The sequence below is a fragment of the Mesocricetus auratus genome, unplaced genomic scaffold (genome assembly GCF_017639785.1).
Source record: "Mesocricetus auratus isolate SY011 unplaced genomic scaffold, BCM_Maur_2.0 Super-Scaffold_2245, whole genome shotgun sequence".
In the NCBI taxonomy this organism is placed as follows: Eukaryota; Metazoa; Chordata; class Mammalia; order Rodentia; family Cricetidae; genus Mesocricetus; species Mesocricetus auratus.
Genome location: NW_024429180.1, coordinates 1,094,330 through 1,111,614, shown reverse-complemented (window position 1 = coordinate 1,111,614; position 17,285 = coordinate 1,094,330). Strand labels below are relative to the sequence as shown.

At 39.4% G+C, this 17,285-nt stretch overlaps 1 protein-coding gene across 3 annotated transcripts in view; it reads right to left on the bottom strand.

The window, feature by feature from the left end:
- Nalcn (sodium leak channel, non-selective) overlaps window positions 1–17,285 on the bottom strand; it is a 276,716-nt gene that overhangs the window by 91,333 nt on the left and 168,098 nt on the right. For all 3 annotated transcript variants that reach the window (XM_040739426.1, XM_040738674.1, XM_040739071.1), the window contains exon 15: window positions 16,386–16,460. In XM_040739426.1, coding sequence (XP_040595360.1) covers window positions 16,386–16,460 — 75 coding nt within the window. The remainder of the gene's footprint in view (window positions 1–16,385; window positions 16,461–17,285) is intronic.

Here is a 17,285-nt window from a genome sequence, read left to right as displayed (position 1 = left end):
CTCTCAGACGAAAAGTGAAGATCGGCACTCTTCTATATAAATGCCAGAGACATAAGAGAGATAGCACGTTGTCTGTAATCTGAATCACTCGGGGGAGATGTGCTATACCAACCAAAACCGCCACCGTGCCAAAGTAGTTGTGGACTTTACAAGAAGGTAAGAAGACTGTTCTCTATCTCTCTTCCTCGTCCTCCCCTCCCTGCCCCATTTCTTCCTCTTTGTTGAGGTTGATGGTTTATTTAAGATTTCTAATTGTAGACATGAATTCAAAGATGGAAAAAAATCAACAACAACAAAAACCCCCGCCCTTTTTCTGACTGTCTCTCCTTCACCGTTCTCCTAACCGTTCCACACTGACTGCTTTGAGGAGATACCCACACTCCATCTGCTCTGCTCTCCACTCAGGTCTCACCATAACCCTCAGAAGGGTTCCCCCAGGTTCTTTCTTTGTGGTTAGCTTTGGGGTCACATGATTATGCAGTAGAGACACCCAAGGGAAGCTCCCTAAGTGCCCCCACTGGCTTCTGACTTAGTCTTGTTCCTTTAACTCTCTCCTTCAGAACCTTCCTAAGTCACAAGAAACAACACTGTGTTTCTCTGGCCCTTAAAGTAAACCCTGGGACTGACATTCATATGCAGAAGTGTCACTCCACTGAGTGCTGAGCCTGACCCCGATGTCCTGCCACACTGCACCCTTTGTCCCCTAACCTTTTGGCTGTATCTCCCATTCAGTCCCTTCTGTGTGACTTCATAGGGTGTCTTGGCTCACAGCAGCTGCTCCACCCTTAATGTAATTCTCAAAAGTCCTCCCAAAACCATCTCCTACAGGAAGAGTTCTCAGAGAAGCAGTTGGGGGTTGGACAGTAACCCTGCGGGCTGGATATCGCCCTAGCACTTTGCATGCTAATATTATTTAATCCTTATGATAGCTCCGAGGAATAGGACTCACAATCAGTGCCATTGTCATATCATGCTGCCGGTGAGGGCTGGGGTCCAAGGAGATCAAGTCAATTCTGCTGAGTCACCCACAAATCTCCTGATTTCCGAATGTGAACTTCCCCAAACTAAGTTGCTCCCCCAAAACCACTGTTCCCCATAACAGACTGACTGAGGCTTCTGCGATTCCATCCCTGCCAGTCCCTTTATTTATAAATCCCCTTTCTACTTTACCAACAAAATCAATCATTTCTGACATTTCTTAAAGCTTGTCAGGTCTAATCGAAGTCAGGCATGTCTTCCTCAGCAGTCTTAAATCCCATCCTGGCCTGGGCTTTGCAGCCTACCTTTCTAAAAATGCATGCGCCGGGCAAGCCTTTAATCCCAGCACTCAGGAGGCAGAAGCAGGCGGATCTCTGTGAGTTCGAGGCCAGCCTGGTCTACAGAGTGAGTGCCAGGACAGGCTCCCAAACAATACAGAGAGGCCCTGTCTCGAAAAACAAACAAACCAAAAAGAACAAAAAAAAATGCATGCCTTTCTCTTACTGAGATAACAACCTTTTAATGAAGAACTATTTGTAGCCCATGGCTTCCCATTAGCCTGTGCGCGCAGAAGACGGAAGAACACAATGGTGATGGGACGTGTAGAGAAGGAAACATCAGTAATGACCGTGAACAGGCTGAGGGGGACCATTGTGCTATTTCTCATTACTCTGCTCTCCTTACAATGGGAAATCAGTCATCCTGACCTGCGCCATCAACCCCTCTAAAAGGTCAGAGGAAAAATGGCAAATCATTGGATTTTCTTTCAGGAACAAGATCATCTAAAGCACTGGATTTCAACAGAGTATGTGTTCCCACTGTTAAAGACTAAAAATGCATAAAAATAAACTAAGCAGGACCAGGACCCATGTACAATATAAAGCTTCTTAGATGAGGCTTTACATACTATCATTGTACAAGGCAACATTATTTCTCTTTTGACATGTCATGTTATATTGTTTACTATAGGGAATTCTTGCCCTATTTTTGAAAGCCCACTATGTTTTTTGAAAAGATTTTAAAATGTGTTTAACAATTGCAAAAGGCACAAAGAATCTCTGTAAGCCCTTGGTCTATCTTCTTCTTAAGCTAGCATCTTATGTAACCATGGAATAGTCCCAAAGCCAGAAGTTAGCCTTAGTAATGTACATTGCTACAATGAAGGAATTATTTGGATTTGCCATGCTTTTACACCAAGGCCTCTTTCTTGTTCTAGAATTCCATCCAGGGCACAGCACTCTCTTACACCTCCATGTCTTCTGTGCTCCTCACTGCTATATCAATCGCTCCAATTATCCCTGTTTTATTGATGTTGATGGCCTTGAAGATCACCACTTTTTTTTTTGAGAGAGGGTTTCTCTGTGAAACAGTCCTGTCTGTCCTGGAACTCACTCTGTAGAGCAGGCTGGCCTCAGACTCACAAAGATCTGCCTGACTCTTAATTTCAGGACATCTGATGCCTTCTCATGACAATGCTAACGTTTTCAAAGCTTTCAGCAGAATACTATGGGAATGGTATACCCTTTTAACCACACTTGGAGGACTGTAAAACCAACATGCCTTATTATAGGTGGTATAAACTACTGTCACCTGGGTAAGCTGATGTCAGCCATGTGCCTTCCCTATACAGCTACATTAGCTAAGTGTCAGTTACAAACTCCAGCTGTTACTTGGAATAGATCAAGTTAGCTTTGTGTCTTTGAAGGTAGGGACAGCAAAGAATTCGCAGACACTTGTGAAGATGGCTGTAATAATTTGAAAGTGTGTCTGAGTGGTGTTTCTTTTAGGCCATGCAAATATGGATTTTCCTTAGAGTTTTTGCCCTGATGTTTTGCATCCACCAGCTGGGCAGATCTTGCCTGTAGCAACAGCTGGAGTGTCCTCCTGGGGGACTTTCTGGTTCTTGTTTGGTTATTTTTGTTTCTCTACACGTCTGAGAAAGAAGGCAGCCATCTCTTCCATTTATTTAGTTAGTTATAGACTTGTAGCATTTTTCATTCATTCATTGTTTTTGAAACTGGGTCTAACTATGAACATGAACTCTTAGTTCAGTCCTTAGGGGACAAATCGGTATCTTTAATTTATTTTAATGTTCAAAGCACTCATCCCTCTGGCACAGTGTGTGTGTGGGTTCTTCATTGGTATTCTCCACTCTTCTGACATATTTGCTTACACATGTTCATATTCTCTCTCTCTCTCTCTCTCTCTCTCTCTCTCTCTCTCTCTCTCTCTCTCTTTCTTATATTACAAAATGCTGAGGCCAGACCTTACCATTAGGTTTCCTCCTTTATTACTAGTATACACAATTCTCCCTCATTCAAGGAGAAATATGTTTCAAGACATTCTTCAGTCAAGTCTGAAAGCACAGATAGTAAGCTAACCCTAATATAGTGTGTATATAGGAACATATGCACACCCATGCAAAAGTTTTAGAAATTAGGTATCATAAGTGACAAATGATAGCAGCTAATATTGAAATGGGAAAGTTATAATAACACACTGTAATAAAACATTGTATAAACGGTGTCTGTTACTATTTAGGCACCTGTACTGGCCTGTCTTTAGGGTTCTGACAGGACACGCCCTCAGCTGCAGTCACTAAGAGCACCATCTGTGCACATTAACTACCTTACCTTTTAAAAACACACTGCCCATATCCCATCTTTCTCTCTGCTTCTCGGCTTGCTTCTCTGTCTTTCCTTCTCTCCCCCTCTCTCCTCTCTCACTCTCTCTCTCTCTCTCTGCCCCTTTTTTCTTTTCTGCAACTCCTGTTCCCAGAGGCCTGTCTCCCTTTTCCTCTCTCTCCCCTTTCCCATTCACCTTCCTCCAATAAAAACCCCTCCACCCAAACTCTGTTGCATGGCATCTTTCTCTCCAGTGCCACCTTTTAAAATTACAGCACTTTCACTCAAAGTATCTTACTGCGTTTTACTTTTCAGTTAAAGGAAGCACTTTACAGATCATCTTGGATGTCTGAATTGACAACATCATCACTCGTGCTTTGGGCCTGTGATTAAATATGTAAGGATTACTTGAACAACACAGGCACTGAAGTTCCTTAACAGTCTATATGAACTATATGAAGACTGAATTGGCTGCTAAATGATTGATGAGTGGGATATATATATATATATATATATATATATATATATATATACTGGACACACTGGACTAGAGGATGTCCATGTTTGCAGTGGAATGGGGGGCAGGGCAGAGTGGGATGGACAGAGACTTTATGACACTACTTAGAGTATCAAGCAAGTTAGAGCTTATGAGTTGTTAATTTGGGGATTTTTCATTTAATATTTTTGGTCTGCAGTTGACTTTGACTAACTCAAATTAAGGGAAGAGAAACTACTGAAAGAGGACTATTCTATTACTGCTATTACATTTTCTTTTTCTCAGGAGAACTATGGCGTGCATGTGTGTAACAAGCCCCATGCACATGTGTCTTTATTTAGTTTTGTTTATGTTTAATCACGCATACACATGTATATTGTAGAACCTTATACATGCATCTATCTATATTTATATATCTATATGCATTTATCATCTTTCTATGTATCTATCATCCATCCATTTATCACCTATCTTTCTCATCTATCTATCTATCATGTATCTCTACCTATGAATATCTATATGCATCTATCATCTCTCTATATATGTATATATCATCTATCATCCATCTATTTAATATCTACCTATCCACCTACCTATCTATCTTCTATCATCACCTACTTCAAACTCACTTTTTGAACTCTCCTCTTTGCTCATTTGTAACTTCTTGTTCTGTCTCTCTTGATCTCCAGGAAGTTACCTGATTTGTTTCATCTTAGCATTCCCATAAAGTTATATCAATGATGATACTCAACAAACATAAACAAAGCACATTAAATTTGTCCTGGACCCTAACAGTACTCTTTCCCTTTAAGTAATTCCTTTTCATGTATCAATCACAGATTCCCAAATATCATTCCTCAGAGTGCCTGTCCATGGCAGAGTTGTTAAAAGTTTTGCATCCTTTGATAAAAGGGTTTATTAGATGCACTCTGAAAATTTGCATTAATCAACATATTTTATGCAAAACAGAATGAAAATAGGGCTACCACTGAACAAAACAACATGCATATTTCTCATTTCTGAGAAACACTGTAAGACATTCTTTTATTAATATCAGAGTACACAATATTCATGCACGATAAACTCAGGGATCAATTTGCCCTACTATGTTTAACAATGAGCAAATTAACCTAGAATAAGAGGAAAGGTCAACAATGAAGTCCTTGGTCCTCTAATACAGGACAGCTGAATAATAAGTAAAGGGGAAACAAAAAAGACTGATTATTATTGACAGACAGATTCTATAGCTTCTGGTTCAGCCTCTGTTGTCATAAATTAGTGACCTTTTGTCTCAAATCTGATATAAAATTTTCCTCACACATCCCACTCAGGTACAAGCTTGATTCATAATATTGGACTGTGGAAGGGACATGTTTCCTCTTTCATGTAGAGGGCAGGTTTGAGGGCTAAGGGGAAGGAATCATTTCAGGAAGCTACACATTTGTCCCAATAGTCCTCCTGGTTTGTCTGGGTCTAAGCCTATTTAAAGAGATGGGCCTTGCTGATGGAGTAACAAAGTTTTATTTCCTTCTTTCTCTACTCCCCAGTCCTTTGATGGAAATTATCATCGCAATGCTCTACAGGCAAAGACTTCCCAAGACAGTGGGTCATATTTCACTTAGGCTGTTCCTCTAGGCTTTATTTTCTGTCTGGATCCTCTCTTGGCCTATTCTTTACCAGCCCTTTGGCTTCCCATATCCATTTAGCATTTTTCATTGTAGCCACTGAGAACTCTTCTGAGACATCCAGGATAAGAGAGAACTAGAAGAGACTACTCCTCTTCCCAGAACTAGTCTTAGAATATTATTTGTTTCTCAAAGCAGTTGCTGATGCTCTGGGTGGGCTCTTATCTTTAGTCACATCTAGTCTACACATGGCAGGATGACCATCCCTCCATGCCTACTGTTCTCCAAAAGGAAGATGTCAATGTCTTTGAACAGCAAAGGTACTTTGCTCTAATCCAGTGACTGTATCAGTAAGTTCTACTGGCATTCCAGCTCAGCAAGCTTCCATATAAGCAGGCTTTTATTTTCGCAGGAATCTATGAAGTGATTTTTCTCCAAGCTCTTCGGCTCCTTGCCTCTGCTAAGAAGCATCTCTCTACATGTACACTGCACTCCCTATGCTTGTATGGGCACCTTCCCTCCTGATAGCCACTTTCTCTCAACTGGGAGGGTCATCCAGGCCAATGAAGTGAATGAGAGCATGTTGGTCATTCCAGCAAGGTCAAGTCTGTGCTCTTCAGGTGTAGGTCACCCAAGAGAGCAAGGAACTTAATTCTAAGCTTTCCTGTCATAGTAGAGTAAGATAAAATGGCCCAATGAAAAATACACAGAGCCTCATGAGCATTCAAGTAGTCATGAAATTCATTTCCAGAACTTTTGGTGAATTTTGAGAGGAAATTATGCAAATGGAAAGGAATGGGTGCTTTCGCTGAATTTCATGTTCAATTTCACCCACACTCAAATGGAAAGCAAGCTGTCTCATAGCATCTATTAATACAACCTAGGTTTTCATTAAGGAGAAAATTAAAGATTGGCAAACTCACGCTGTTCTGAGGAACTGCTATTCACACAGAACTCAGTCACAGCAACTCTTATGCCAGAGCCTGGCACGCAAGCCAGGGATATCCATGGTCCAGCTTGTCATCCCAAACTGGCTGTCAAACCCTACCCCATGGTGATGACTGTCACGTTGTCTGCACTGTGTACTGAGGTTTGAGAGAGTGGGAGATGTCAGCATATATCCAGTAATGAAGAAGGGAGATATTAAATTCTTTATTTTTTCAAAAATCTGTATAGAATAAGCCACAGAAAAAGAGAACAGATGTTGGGTATAAAGGATAGACCTGGGACCAGTGGGAATAGCTAAATCTAGTCCCAGGGATTCTAGCTCCTTACTCACTCCCAGATGACAAAATCAGATATGCCAAGACCTTATGAGAGTCTGTATCTAAATTCCTGTGGGACCAGAAAGATAGCATAGATGCCAACCAAGAAGGAGAAAACAGCCATACCAAACAACACACACGGGTTAAGACCAATGTCATCCAATTGAAAATGTCACATCACATCTATAGACACAGGATGAGAAGATTAGTGATACTCATGTAGTGAAGTCTATGTGAATATTTCAAAATCCTAGCGACTTCTAAATGTGGAATGCTCCTGGCTTCATGCATTTTTCACAAGGGATATTCAGCTTGTATTCAAATTAGACTCTAGAGTGATAAAGTTATTTGCATATTCTTGATTCCATTGAGCCTGATGCAGCTTTTTGTTTATAGTAAGGATTCAGCTATTTGATGAATAAATGAACAACCAGAAACTAGGAAGTCTTTGGGAATAAACGGAAATACATTTGAACCATCAGAAGAAAGAACCAGATGGCCTGTGTGAAGCTAGAGTCCACAGAGGCAACCACATCCTTGTTAATGTGCATGCTTAGTTAATACTTAGGTCTGTCTGAGATAAAACTCACCTAATGCCTCAGAACAAGTAACAAAGCCATGGATGTGTGTGTGTTTATGATTAAACAGCTGTCAGGCACTTCATAAGGCTAAAAAAACAATTGCCATGCCTTTGTCCTCAGAACCAGAACAATCTATGTTCCTATAGCCTAAGACAGGGGTGGGGAAAACAAAATAATGCTGTTATAATTTCACTTTATTGTTGCCCTTGTTGTGTTCAGTGATTCAGGGCAGCAAGCACTTAAATATATTCTGCTCTTGATTAAAGGGAGGAAAAGAAAGAAGATCTCTGGGGCCCAGGAAGGAACTGTACTTCACAGAGTTGAAGGATAACATCTTCCAGTTTGGGTACATTTTTACTTCATACTTCACTCTTTACAAAACAAACAGACAACAACAGAATCATATAGTAAAACAAGACAAAACACTACTGAGATAATCTTGATTTGATAATCTTCCAGAATACCGTGAGAATCTGTATTAAATGTCATTTTAAGGGGGTGGGGAAATGGCTCAGTTAGTAAATTGCCTTCTACACAAGCAAGAAGGTCTGAGTTTAGATCTCCAGAGCCCATGGAAAGATCCAGGGGTGCCAGCACACTCCTGTACCCTCAGAAGTAGAGGACATGTGCATGGACACAAGGTGATCTCCAAAGTCAATTGTCCATCCAACCTATTCAAATTGATGCTTGCCAAGTTCAGTGAGATACTCTGTCTGAAAAACTAACGATAGAAAGCAACTGAGAAAAGACAACCAGCATCAGTCTTGGGCTTACACACACACACACACACACACACACACACACACACACAATCATTTTGAACCAGCATAACTGAAGACTGACTTGTGCATTACTTTGCTATTGTAAATGTGAAAACATAGTCTAAAGACTTAGGTGTAGAGTTCATTGTCAAGAGACTTTGCTAACCAAGAACAGAGGTCCTGGAATGTCAGGGCATGAGACACAGGTGAGGATTACACAACAGTATCTTTTGAAGGTGTTCCGGTTTCTTCAAATACCATCTGAAATGGAATCTTGGAATAGGATATAGGAATCTTCTTCCATGGAAGTCTCACACTGATAAATTTTTAGGGACTGAGTCAAGGCAAAGAAATGGCCTTAACTGCGCTCATAACACTGCTCTCAGCTGGTTCTAGGTTTCTTTTGCTCCCATAAGCTTTGGAATTGTTCATTTTCCATGGATGAAGGTACAAAGTTCCCAAGCCTGGGTGGCTTAGTGTTGCAGACATTTACAATATGACAATTCAGAGGTTGAGAGTTTTAGATCAAGATGTCCCCCGTGTAAGTTCTTTCTAGATATTCTGGGGAGGGCCCATCTTGTGAGGTTCTCCAAACTTTGAGTGACTTGGTCAATTCTTGTGCCCTGTGGATGTTTGACTCCCAGATCTGTCTCCCTCATCACTGGTCCATCTCCATATGTCTGTGTCCCTTCTCTTCCCACAGAGACTCCAGTCAAACTGTATTTGGGTTCATTCCAGCGGTCTCATCAAAACTTAACGATAGCTACAAAGATGCTATTTCTGGTTAAATCACATCATAGGCACTCAAGTAGGGTTAGAATATATTCTATAGAAGAACTTTCTGAGGGCCATGAGTGAACACATGTCAGGAGGACACAAATTCTGACAGACTTACCTCCTGCTTTGATCAGACTTCTTGAATACAGACTTTAAAAAAAAACTTTTTTTTGTGCAGACTTCCCTCCCTCCCTTCTTTTTTTCTTCCTTCCTTCTTTTTTTTATGTAGGATATCATCTATCTTCCGAGTGTTCAGATTACAGACTTGTGCCTCAAAGCATGGTTTAGACCTCTCTATATTTCCAATTTTCTCTATGTTGATGATTGACACTTTCAAATTCCAAGATTCAGTTATCACTTCTTGGCTTGAACTTCGGTCTGAATAGTTCACAGTCTTAATGATTCCTTTCAGCCAGTCTTAATTGCTGTTCATGTTTCAGTATGTCACAACTTACTGGAAAAATGTCTGACACTACTTTAGAAATATAAGAGTCAATGAAATATATGAGAGTATCTTTGGAAATTATATGAAGTTCTGGGCTATGCTATGCAAACTGACAAAGAAGAGTCTCTTCAATCAAAAGACTTAGAGTGGTCTCAAGTGGAGTCTGGTAATATTAACAGCTTTGAGTAAAATATGGTGCCTCTCAGCTCTCATCTACTAGTAATTTCTAGGTTCTTTAGGGTATTGATTCTCTACCTCCTGGGCCTCTGAGTGCTTCCTAGAGCATCAGGAATCTTAGCTAACGATCCATCCTCCAGCTGTGTATGTTCCCAGTGTGTTGTACAAACACCATTCCCGGTGCATATTCCAGCAAGAGAAGGTTGTGTGCACTGTAGTGAATATGCTAATACTGTTCATGTAATTAAGAACCCGCCAACAACTAGGTGGTCTGGTCAGAAATGTAGAGTGTGAGGAAGATGAGATGTGGGAGTTGGGAATTCTGATTCACTTCTTCAGCTGTCATTCATGTCTCCTTTTCTGTAACCCAACTATACCATCCACGTCCTGAACCCACTCTTACTGCCATCACTAACCACCTTCTTATAGCTATGGTGGTTGCACATTTTAAGAAAAAAAGTACGAATTGTGGCAAACATACTTAAAAGAATTTGCATCTTAATGACCGTCTGATTTACACTGCTGTGCCACAGACTTCTCTAACTTTCTCATTTTGTAAAGTTGGAGCTCGGCCCCTGTTGAACAACATCCCCTTTATCCATCTCCAGTTCCTCATGTTGTGTGTCTACGGCCTTAACTTCATAGTCGTTCATTCAACCCATGTAAGTGGAATGGTACAGTGTGTGACTTTTTATGGCAGGTTGCTTCTTGTATTGTGATAACATCAGGGCATGTGTCGGAACCTTCGCTCCTTTGTGCCTTCTTCCTCAACCTCTTTGGCTACTTCCTCCACCTTTAGGTCTTGTCAAATCCAATGCCTGTGATGGATGTCCCCCGACTTCACCAGCCTTGTCTACTGTCTGCTGCCCAGACTCTTTATTCATCATCACTACTGACTTCAGCTTGTTTACTTGTCAACTTTCCCACCATCTCACAAGCTACTTAAAGGGAGAGATAGCTCCCTGGTGAACATACATGTGTGTGTGTGTGTGTGTGTGTGTGTGTGTGTGTGTGTGTGTGTGTATGTGTGTGTGTATCCCTGTTGCTAACAGATTGAAGAGTTAATCTCTGCTCAGCAACGTCTCAAACATACTGCCCTCCTCCACACGAACTCTCAACAGTGATAACTGGATCATGAGTCTGATTATTATCTGGCTTTCTGTCTATATACCTGCAAGATGAGAATCTGCTGATATCAAAATTTCCTACACATCTTATCCATCCCACCATCTAGATATGTTTCTCATCACCAAAGAAAGAACTGATCCTCAGAGAGGGCTGAAGGTTATTGGTTTACAGCCATACATTCTGTGTTGTTCCAGCTCTGGTACTTAGAAATAACATGAACTGGGGGGAAAAGTTTACTTCTCTGAATTACTCTTAATACTCAGTATAGAGTTTGGTAGGTTAATACGTCCCAGCAACATCACTCATTTTAAAGTCATATTATCTTGAATTTACTCAAGAGAGATTGCCAAAACAGCGAGAGTGGGAAGACCTGGAGGGAGCTATTAAGATGTGCGACTGGTGATTAGCTGACCTGTGTCCAAAGCAACACTACTTGCTAGGACCCTGGATTTGGAAATGTATGGGAAGCAGCAGAGATATGAATATAAGCTTCAAGGTATAAGAGCATAGTACTTAGAATTCCAATAGGGTGTGGGTGGGGGAAGGGAGGAAGAGAGGAGAGAAAGGAGACAGGGTGGAAGGAGACTAGGGGAGAGGAAGTAGTAGAGGGGGAGGGAGAGAGGGAGAAAGAGAGAGTGAGAGAGAGACAGAGAGACAGAGACAGAGACAGAGACAGAGACAGAGACTGGCTCATGGATAAAGAAGCAGATAAATCCCATAGTCTTCCCTCTGCATGCTGGAGATACAAAGAAGCAGTGCTGCCCCAGAAGAGAGCTTATGCTGTAGGCTCCAATCTTGTTATAAATCAGTTGTTCACCTCAAGTCATCTGGCAAAGAGTAAATTTAACTTTCATTACCTTTTTGTTTTGTTGGACCCTCAGAAGATTTAATGATGCTGATTGTCTGGGAGAAGATTTGCTTTCTTAGGCTATAAATAAAAATACTAAGCCTTATTCAGAAACACTGCTACAGATCTACCCAGAACACTGCTAACTAACTGCATGGCCATCCCTTAACCCAGGTAGCATGACACAAAAATCAACCATTATGCAAGATAAGACTAAAGAAAAGTACTAATTTGTAACACACACACACACACACACACACACACACACACACACACACACACCCCATAGTGATTTTTGTTGTTTCTGTTTTTTAAAAGATCCCAGACAAATGAATGCAAAGCAAGAGTGATCTGGGTGCATTGTATGAAATTCCCAAATAATCAACAAAAATAATATGTTGGGGAAAAAAATCCTAGTGACCAAGAGTGAGAAGCTGTATGTTCACGCATCTCTGTGCCTTGGACTCTGTGAAGCCCTTGAACCAGGATTTTATGAGATAGGATGTGGAGCTGGAGAGCCTTTTTAGAAATTATTTCATAGCTTTGAATTTAATTGAAACAGACTATCCACTTCTGTTTCCTACGATTCATTCCCTAAGGCTTCTCTGGATTTTTTCCCTCATAGTTTAATGAATTTTACATTGCTTAAAAGAACACCCTTTATATCTCTCTTGCTCTGACTTTGTATAAAATCATTAAAGCTGTACGATTTCTTTGTAATTTTCAGTGTTTCCATCCCAGCACATCCCCCTTTTTATCTCTCTTAGCACCACACCACTGAGCGTCAAGGTCACCCTCTCTTAGCTGATGACAGAACAGTTTGGCCAAGGTCTTTCTCTTTGTGCTTTTATGCCATCTGACTCTCTTTCTCCAATCCCACACACAAGTAATACTTGTCTTTTCCACAGATCACTATAATCACATTCAGACAATTTCATGTGGAGAAATAATATATATACAATATAAAATTATGTAATTATATAAAATAATAATACCACATGTTAAATTTAAAAGTCTTATGAATAGGTTCATTGAATATCAGACTCACATTTGACATTTATTTATGTGATTTCGGCCTGAGTTAATATCTCTTAGATCTTTAGCGTATAGGTTTTTGATCCGAATTGCATCAGTTCTAATCTTAGCTTTAACATTTGTCGATTGTTCAACCTTCAGCTCCTTGTGTCCCTTTCCCTTGTCTGATAGATGGATATAATGATATCTGTACTGAATGGCTATTTTTAGCAGTAAGTGAAGTTGTTTGGCATTTGACACTAAGTAGACAGTCAACAACTATTACCATATTAGCAACAATTTACAGACTGGCTATTGAAAAGTTTCTACACCCTCATCAATAAGTCTCTCTGCCAATACAGCAATCCAAATTAGACCAAATCAAAGTGAATTAGGAAAAGCCCATGTTTAATGGATACAGTGCTCCCGGATGGCTTTCCAGCCCCCCAGAGAGGAGACAGGAAAAAAACACGAGTCTATTTTCTGAGAGGCATTTTAAATACCCAGTGGGAGTGGTCTTGAGTGTCTCTGGGGGAGAGGTCATCATTTGGTGGGCTTTCTGAGATGTAGCAGAGTTTGGAGGGAAATAGGGGAGGAGGGCAAACTCTTTGGGTGTATGTGGATGCCAGGGGCTGGAGTGAAGTTTCCACAATAACAGCCATAAACAATAAGAAATTAAAACAAAACTTTGAACCGAGCAAAGAATTAGGAGTGTGTCATGCTTTCTCTAACTTGAAATGTTAGGAGAGTAAACTTTAAGCATATTTTTTCTATTCTACTCTCTATCTGGGGATAGTGGTAAAAATAGAAGGTAAGAGCTAAATCTCTGTGTATAGAAACCTAGTAAATACCTTATGAGATAATTTTATTGACAAGTCCAATGAATCTGTCAGACTTTGGAGATATTCAGGTACCCTATCTCCCCATCCTGTGGCTGAAGACATGTGTATGAGAGTATATGATCACATTGCATAACTATGTGTGCAGTATTTTCTACAAATGATGCAACCTCAAAGCCTAAGATCACTGAAAATGTAAAAAACAGTGCATATTTTAAAATGATACAATTTAAAAAATATTCACTTATTTATAATTTTATAATCTTAAGTGTATGTGGACCTTTGTGAGTTCACATGTATCACATATTTTCAGGAGCCCCCAGGAGAGAGAAGAATGGGTTGAATCCCTTGAAGCTGTAGGTGCAGGTGTTTGTGAGCTGCTATGTGGGATTTGGTGTCTCCGTAAGTGGAACAACCTCTTTAATCTCATTCAAAGAACACAGTTTTTAAAACTAGTGAAAACACAAAATATTCTTGTGCAAAAAAGGGAAGGAAGAGAACCAGGCACATTTTAATTTAGCATGACCCTTTTGCTCCAGTGGATTTCAAATAGGAAATTGGAGGGATTTGGGGTATGAAATTAACAGATGAATTAATTAAATATGTACTTTCAGTCTAGTTATGAATAAATAATAGCCTAAAAGCACTATTGAAATGGTATCACTACTTTATTTTCCTTGGAGTTTTCAGAGCTGAAAATGTCTTTAAATCTTCAAAGAAAATCCCCCCCAAATTGAAGGTAAGCACAACTGAATGATCAATTTGATGTACAGAATTTCTCAAAACAAAAACAGATTAAAAAAATGAAGAAAGTGAGGTCTCAAGTACTATGTGTGTGTGTATGTGTGCATGCATGCACATGCATTTGTGCATATATGTTGGGTATATGTGCACATATGGGTGCATTCAAATGAAATCATACATTAATGTCAGGTGATTTCCTCTTTTGTTTTCTATCTTATTTTTGATATAAGATCTCTAACTAAATCCAAAGTTTACTAAGTTGGCTGGATTTGCTGGCCAGTCAAAACAATTGTCTTTTCCCAGCAAGTATTGAAGTTACAGATGCATACACCACATACAGCCCTTTACATGAGTGCCTGGCATCTGACCTCATGGCTCATACTTGCATGAGAAATAGTTTACCAAATGAGCCCTCTTTCATGTCTCATGATTTTTTTTAAATTGTTGGTTTTTCATTTTTGGTTAGAGAAAATAAATTAAAAGCACAAAGTGACTTTCAGATATACAAATGTCAAAAATAAATTAATTAGATTATATATATATATATACAAATTAAAACACTCAGAATACTATCATTGTAAAATTTATTTTGGTTTGCATTCATAGGTTCCAATTTTTGCTATATATATTATATATGTATATATTACTGCCTTGTAGCAGAAAGTGTATTTTGCAAATATAGGCCAAAATTACTTGGTATTTTACTTATTCAGGGGTTGCTTAATACCACACTAAATCTTGTAGTAGGACCAGTTAGAGGAAATTGAATGCTTTTCATTTTTATATATTCAATTTTGATAGAAGTACATAAACATATTCATGAATGATCAATCTGATACTCAGGACAATCCACATATATATGCCAGATTTGGAAAGCAGCAGATTTTTTTATTGGTCTTGTCAAATTATGCAGTTGATTTGTTTTGATGCTGATCACACACATAATACATTTTTTACAAAGGAGTTGTGTAAAGCATTTCATATAACTAGAATAGAATAACCTAATGTCCCAACTCTCACTTGAAGAGCCCTCTTCCTAAGTCACAAATCAGAAAAAGCAAAAGGAAATGGCCCTCACTACAAAGCCATTTGCCTGCTTAGCTATGGAGCTTAAAGCCTTCCTGGGTATGCTCAGAGCAAGGGTCTTGATGCCACACATGCTTTTCAACCCCTAGGGATACCCTTGGTTAAGTAAATGGCTTTGAAGATGAGATTAATTCAATGTTAAAGTTCAAAAGGACTATTTGAAGAAATAAAAACACAAACTTAATAAGTTAAGTTGTTTTATCTTTTGCAGAATAGGCAAGTTTTGAAAATTCTGACTATGTAAATGCCTTCACATCGTTCCAAAGGTTTTCTTTAGAATGTTGGGTCATCTTGTTAACATTTTAACTCACTGTACAATGTGAGTGTGTCCAAGGAAATCTCCAAATGTCCCCATCCTTTTCCTTCTCAATAAAGCCAAACACTCCAGCCAAGTGCAAACACCCCTCCTTATAAGAGAACTATGGAGTTGGTTAGCTGTGTCAACTTGCCACCTGTCTGTCATGGATAACACAACCTTTATAAACTCCCATTTCCATTTCTTGGATACCATCACCCTAATAGAATTTGGTTTCAAGTATAACAAGATACACATGCGATCACTATCTTATTTAATTTTGAGCAATCACTTTGGGCACCCAGATTAGATACTCTTCTAGTGTCTAAATGTTCGACAGTTACTTTTTAATACTTTTATGATGAAAACCAAGAGCACTGCATATACTTAATGCAATACAGCAATGTGGCTCTGGGGAATTTGGTTTCCAAACACCTTCATTTAATAGAAAAATAATCTCAAAATCCAGTTGATTAAACTATGATCATCTTACTTTTCCTCAAAATAATATGACACTAGCCTGAAAACACTTGTAGACTAATAGGAAAACAGCCTTTGATATTAGATAGGAGATAAATAAAAAAACACATCAGTTTATTAACTCACACTGCCTCAAAGTTTTCAATTAACTTTTTGCTTTGAAGCTCCAAACATCAGTGTTACTACAAATGCCCATACTTTTCAATTCCCCCAAGTCACTTACTTGTTTGAGCTTCTTTAGATCTTCATCAAGTTCTAAGTTGTCCAAAATAACAGCAACAAACAAACTCAGGAGGATCTATAAAATGGTTAAAATAACAATGAAAACACCCACACACTATAGGTATCCAAACTTCATATATAATATAGAATATCTATTTAAAAGATATTTGATAAAGAATTCATCATTTGCCTGCAGACTACAAGGAACCTTCCAACACTCTTGTGAGAAACCTGTCTTGGAGACAAATACTCAAGCCTTCTAGGTGACCACAAGCCCAGACATCTTGATTATAACCTAAGGAGGACACTGAAACAGACCTAAGCAAGCCCGTTCCCATTTCCAGCTGAGAGAAACCATTCAAGACAATAAAGATTTCTTTGTTATTAAGTTCTCAGCACGTGGATAATTTGTGATATACCACTGGGTAACAACTCATGAATTTTTATGGTACTAAAAAATGGTTCAGTATAATAGAAAGAGTATATATGGTAAAAGTCCAGCAATGTAGGAAAAGGAATTAAAGAGAAAATGTTCAGAGCAGGTAATTTAGCCTGACAATAATGTCTTTCTTTGTGTAGTGATGATAAAAAATTCCCCTTTTAATGTTTTTTCTTTTTTAATTTAAATTAGAAACAAGCTTGTTTTACATGTCAATCCCAGTTTCCTCTCCCTCCCTTCCTCCCCTGGCCCCACCTATCCTATCCCCATTCTGCTCCCTAGCAAGGGTGACACTTTCCATGGGGGAATCTTCAAAGTCTGTCATATCATTTGGAGCAGGGCCTAGACCCTCCCCTGTGTTGTCTAAGGCTGAGAGAGTATACCTCTATGTGGAATGGGCTCCCAAAGGGATAAATACTGATTCACTACCAGAGGCCCCAAAGATTAACCAGACGTCCAAAC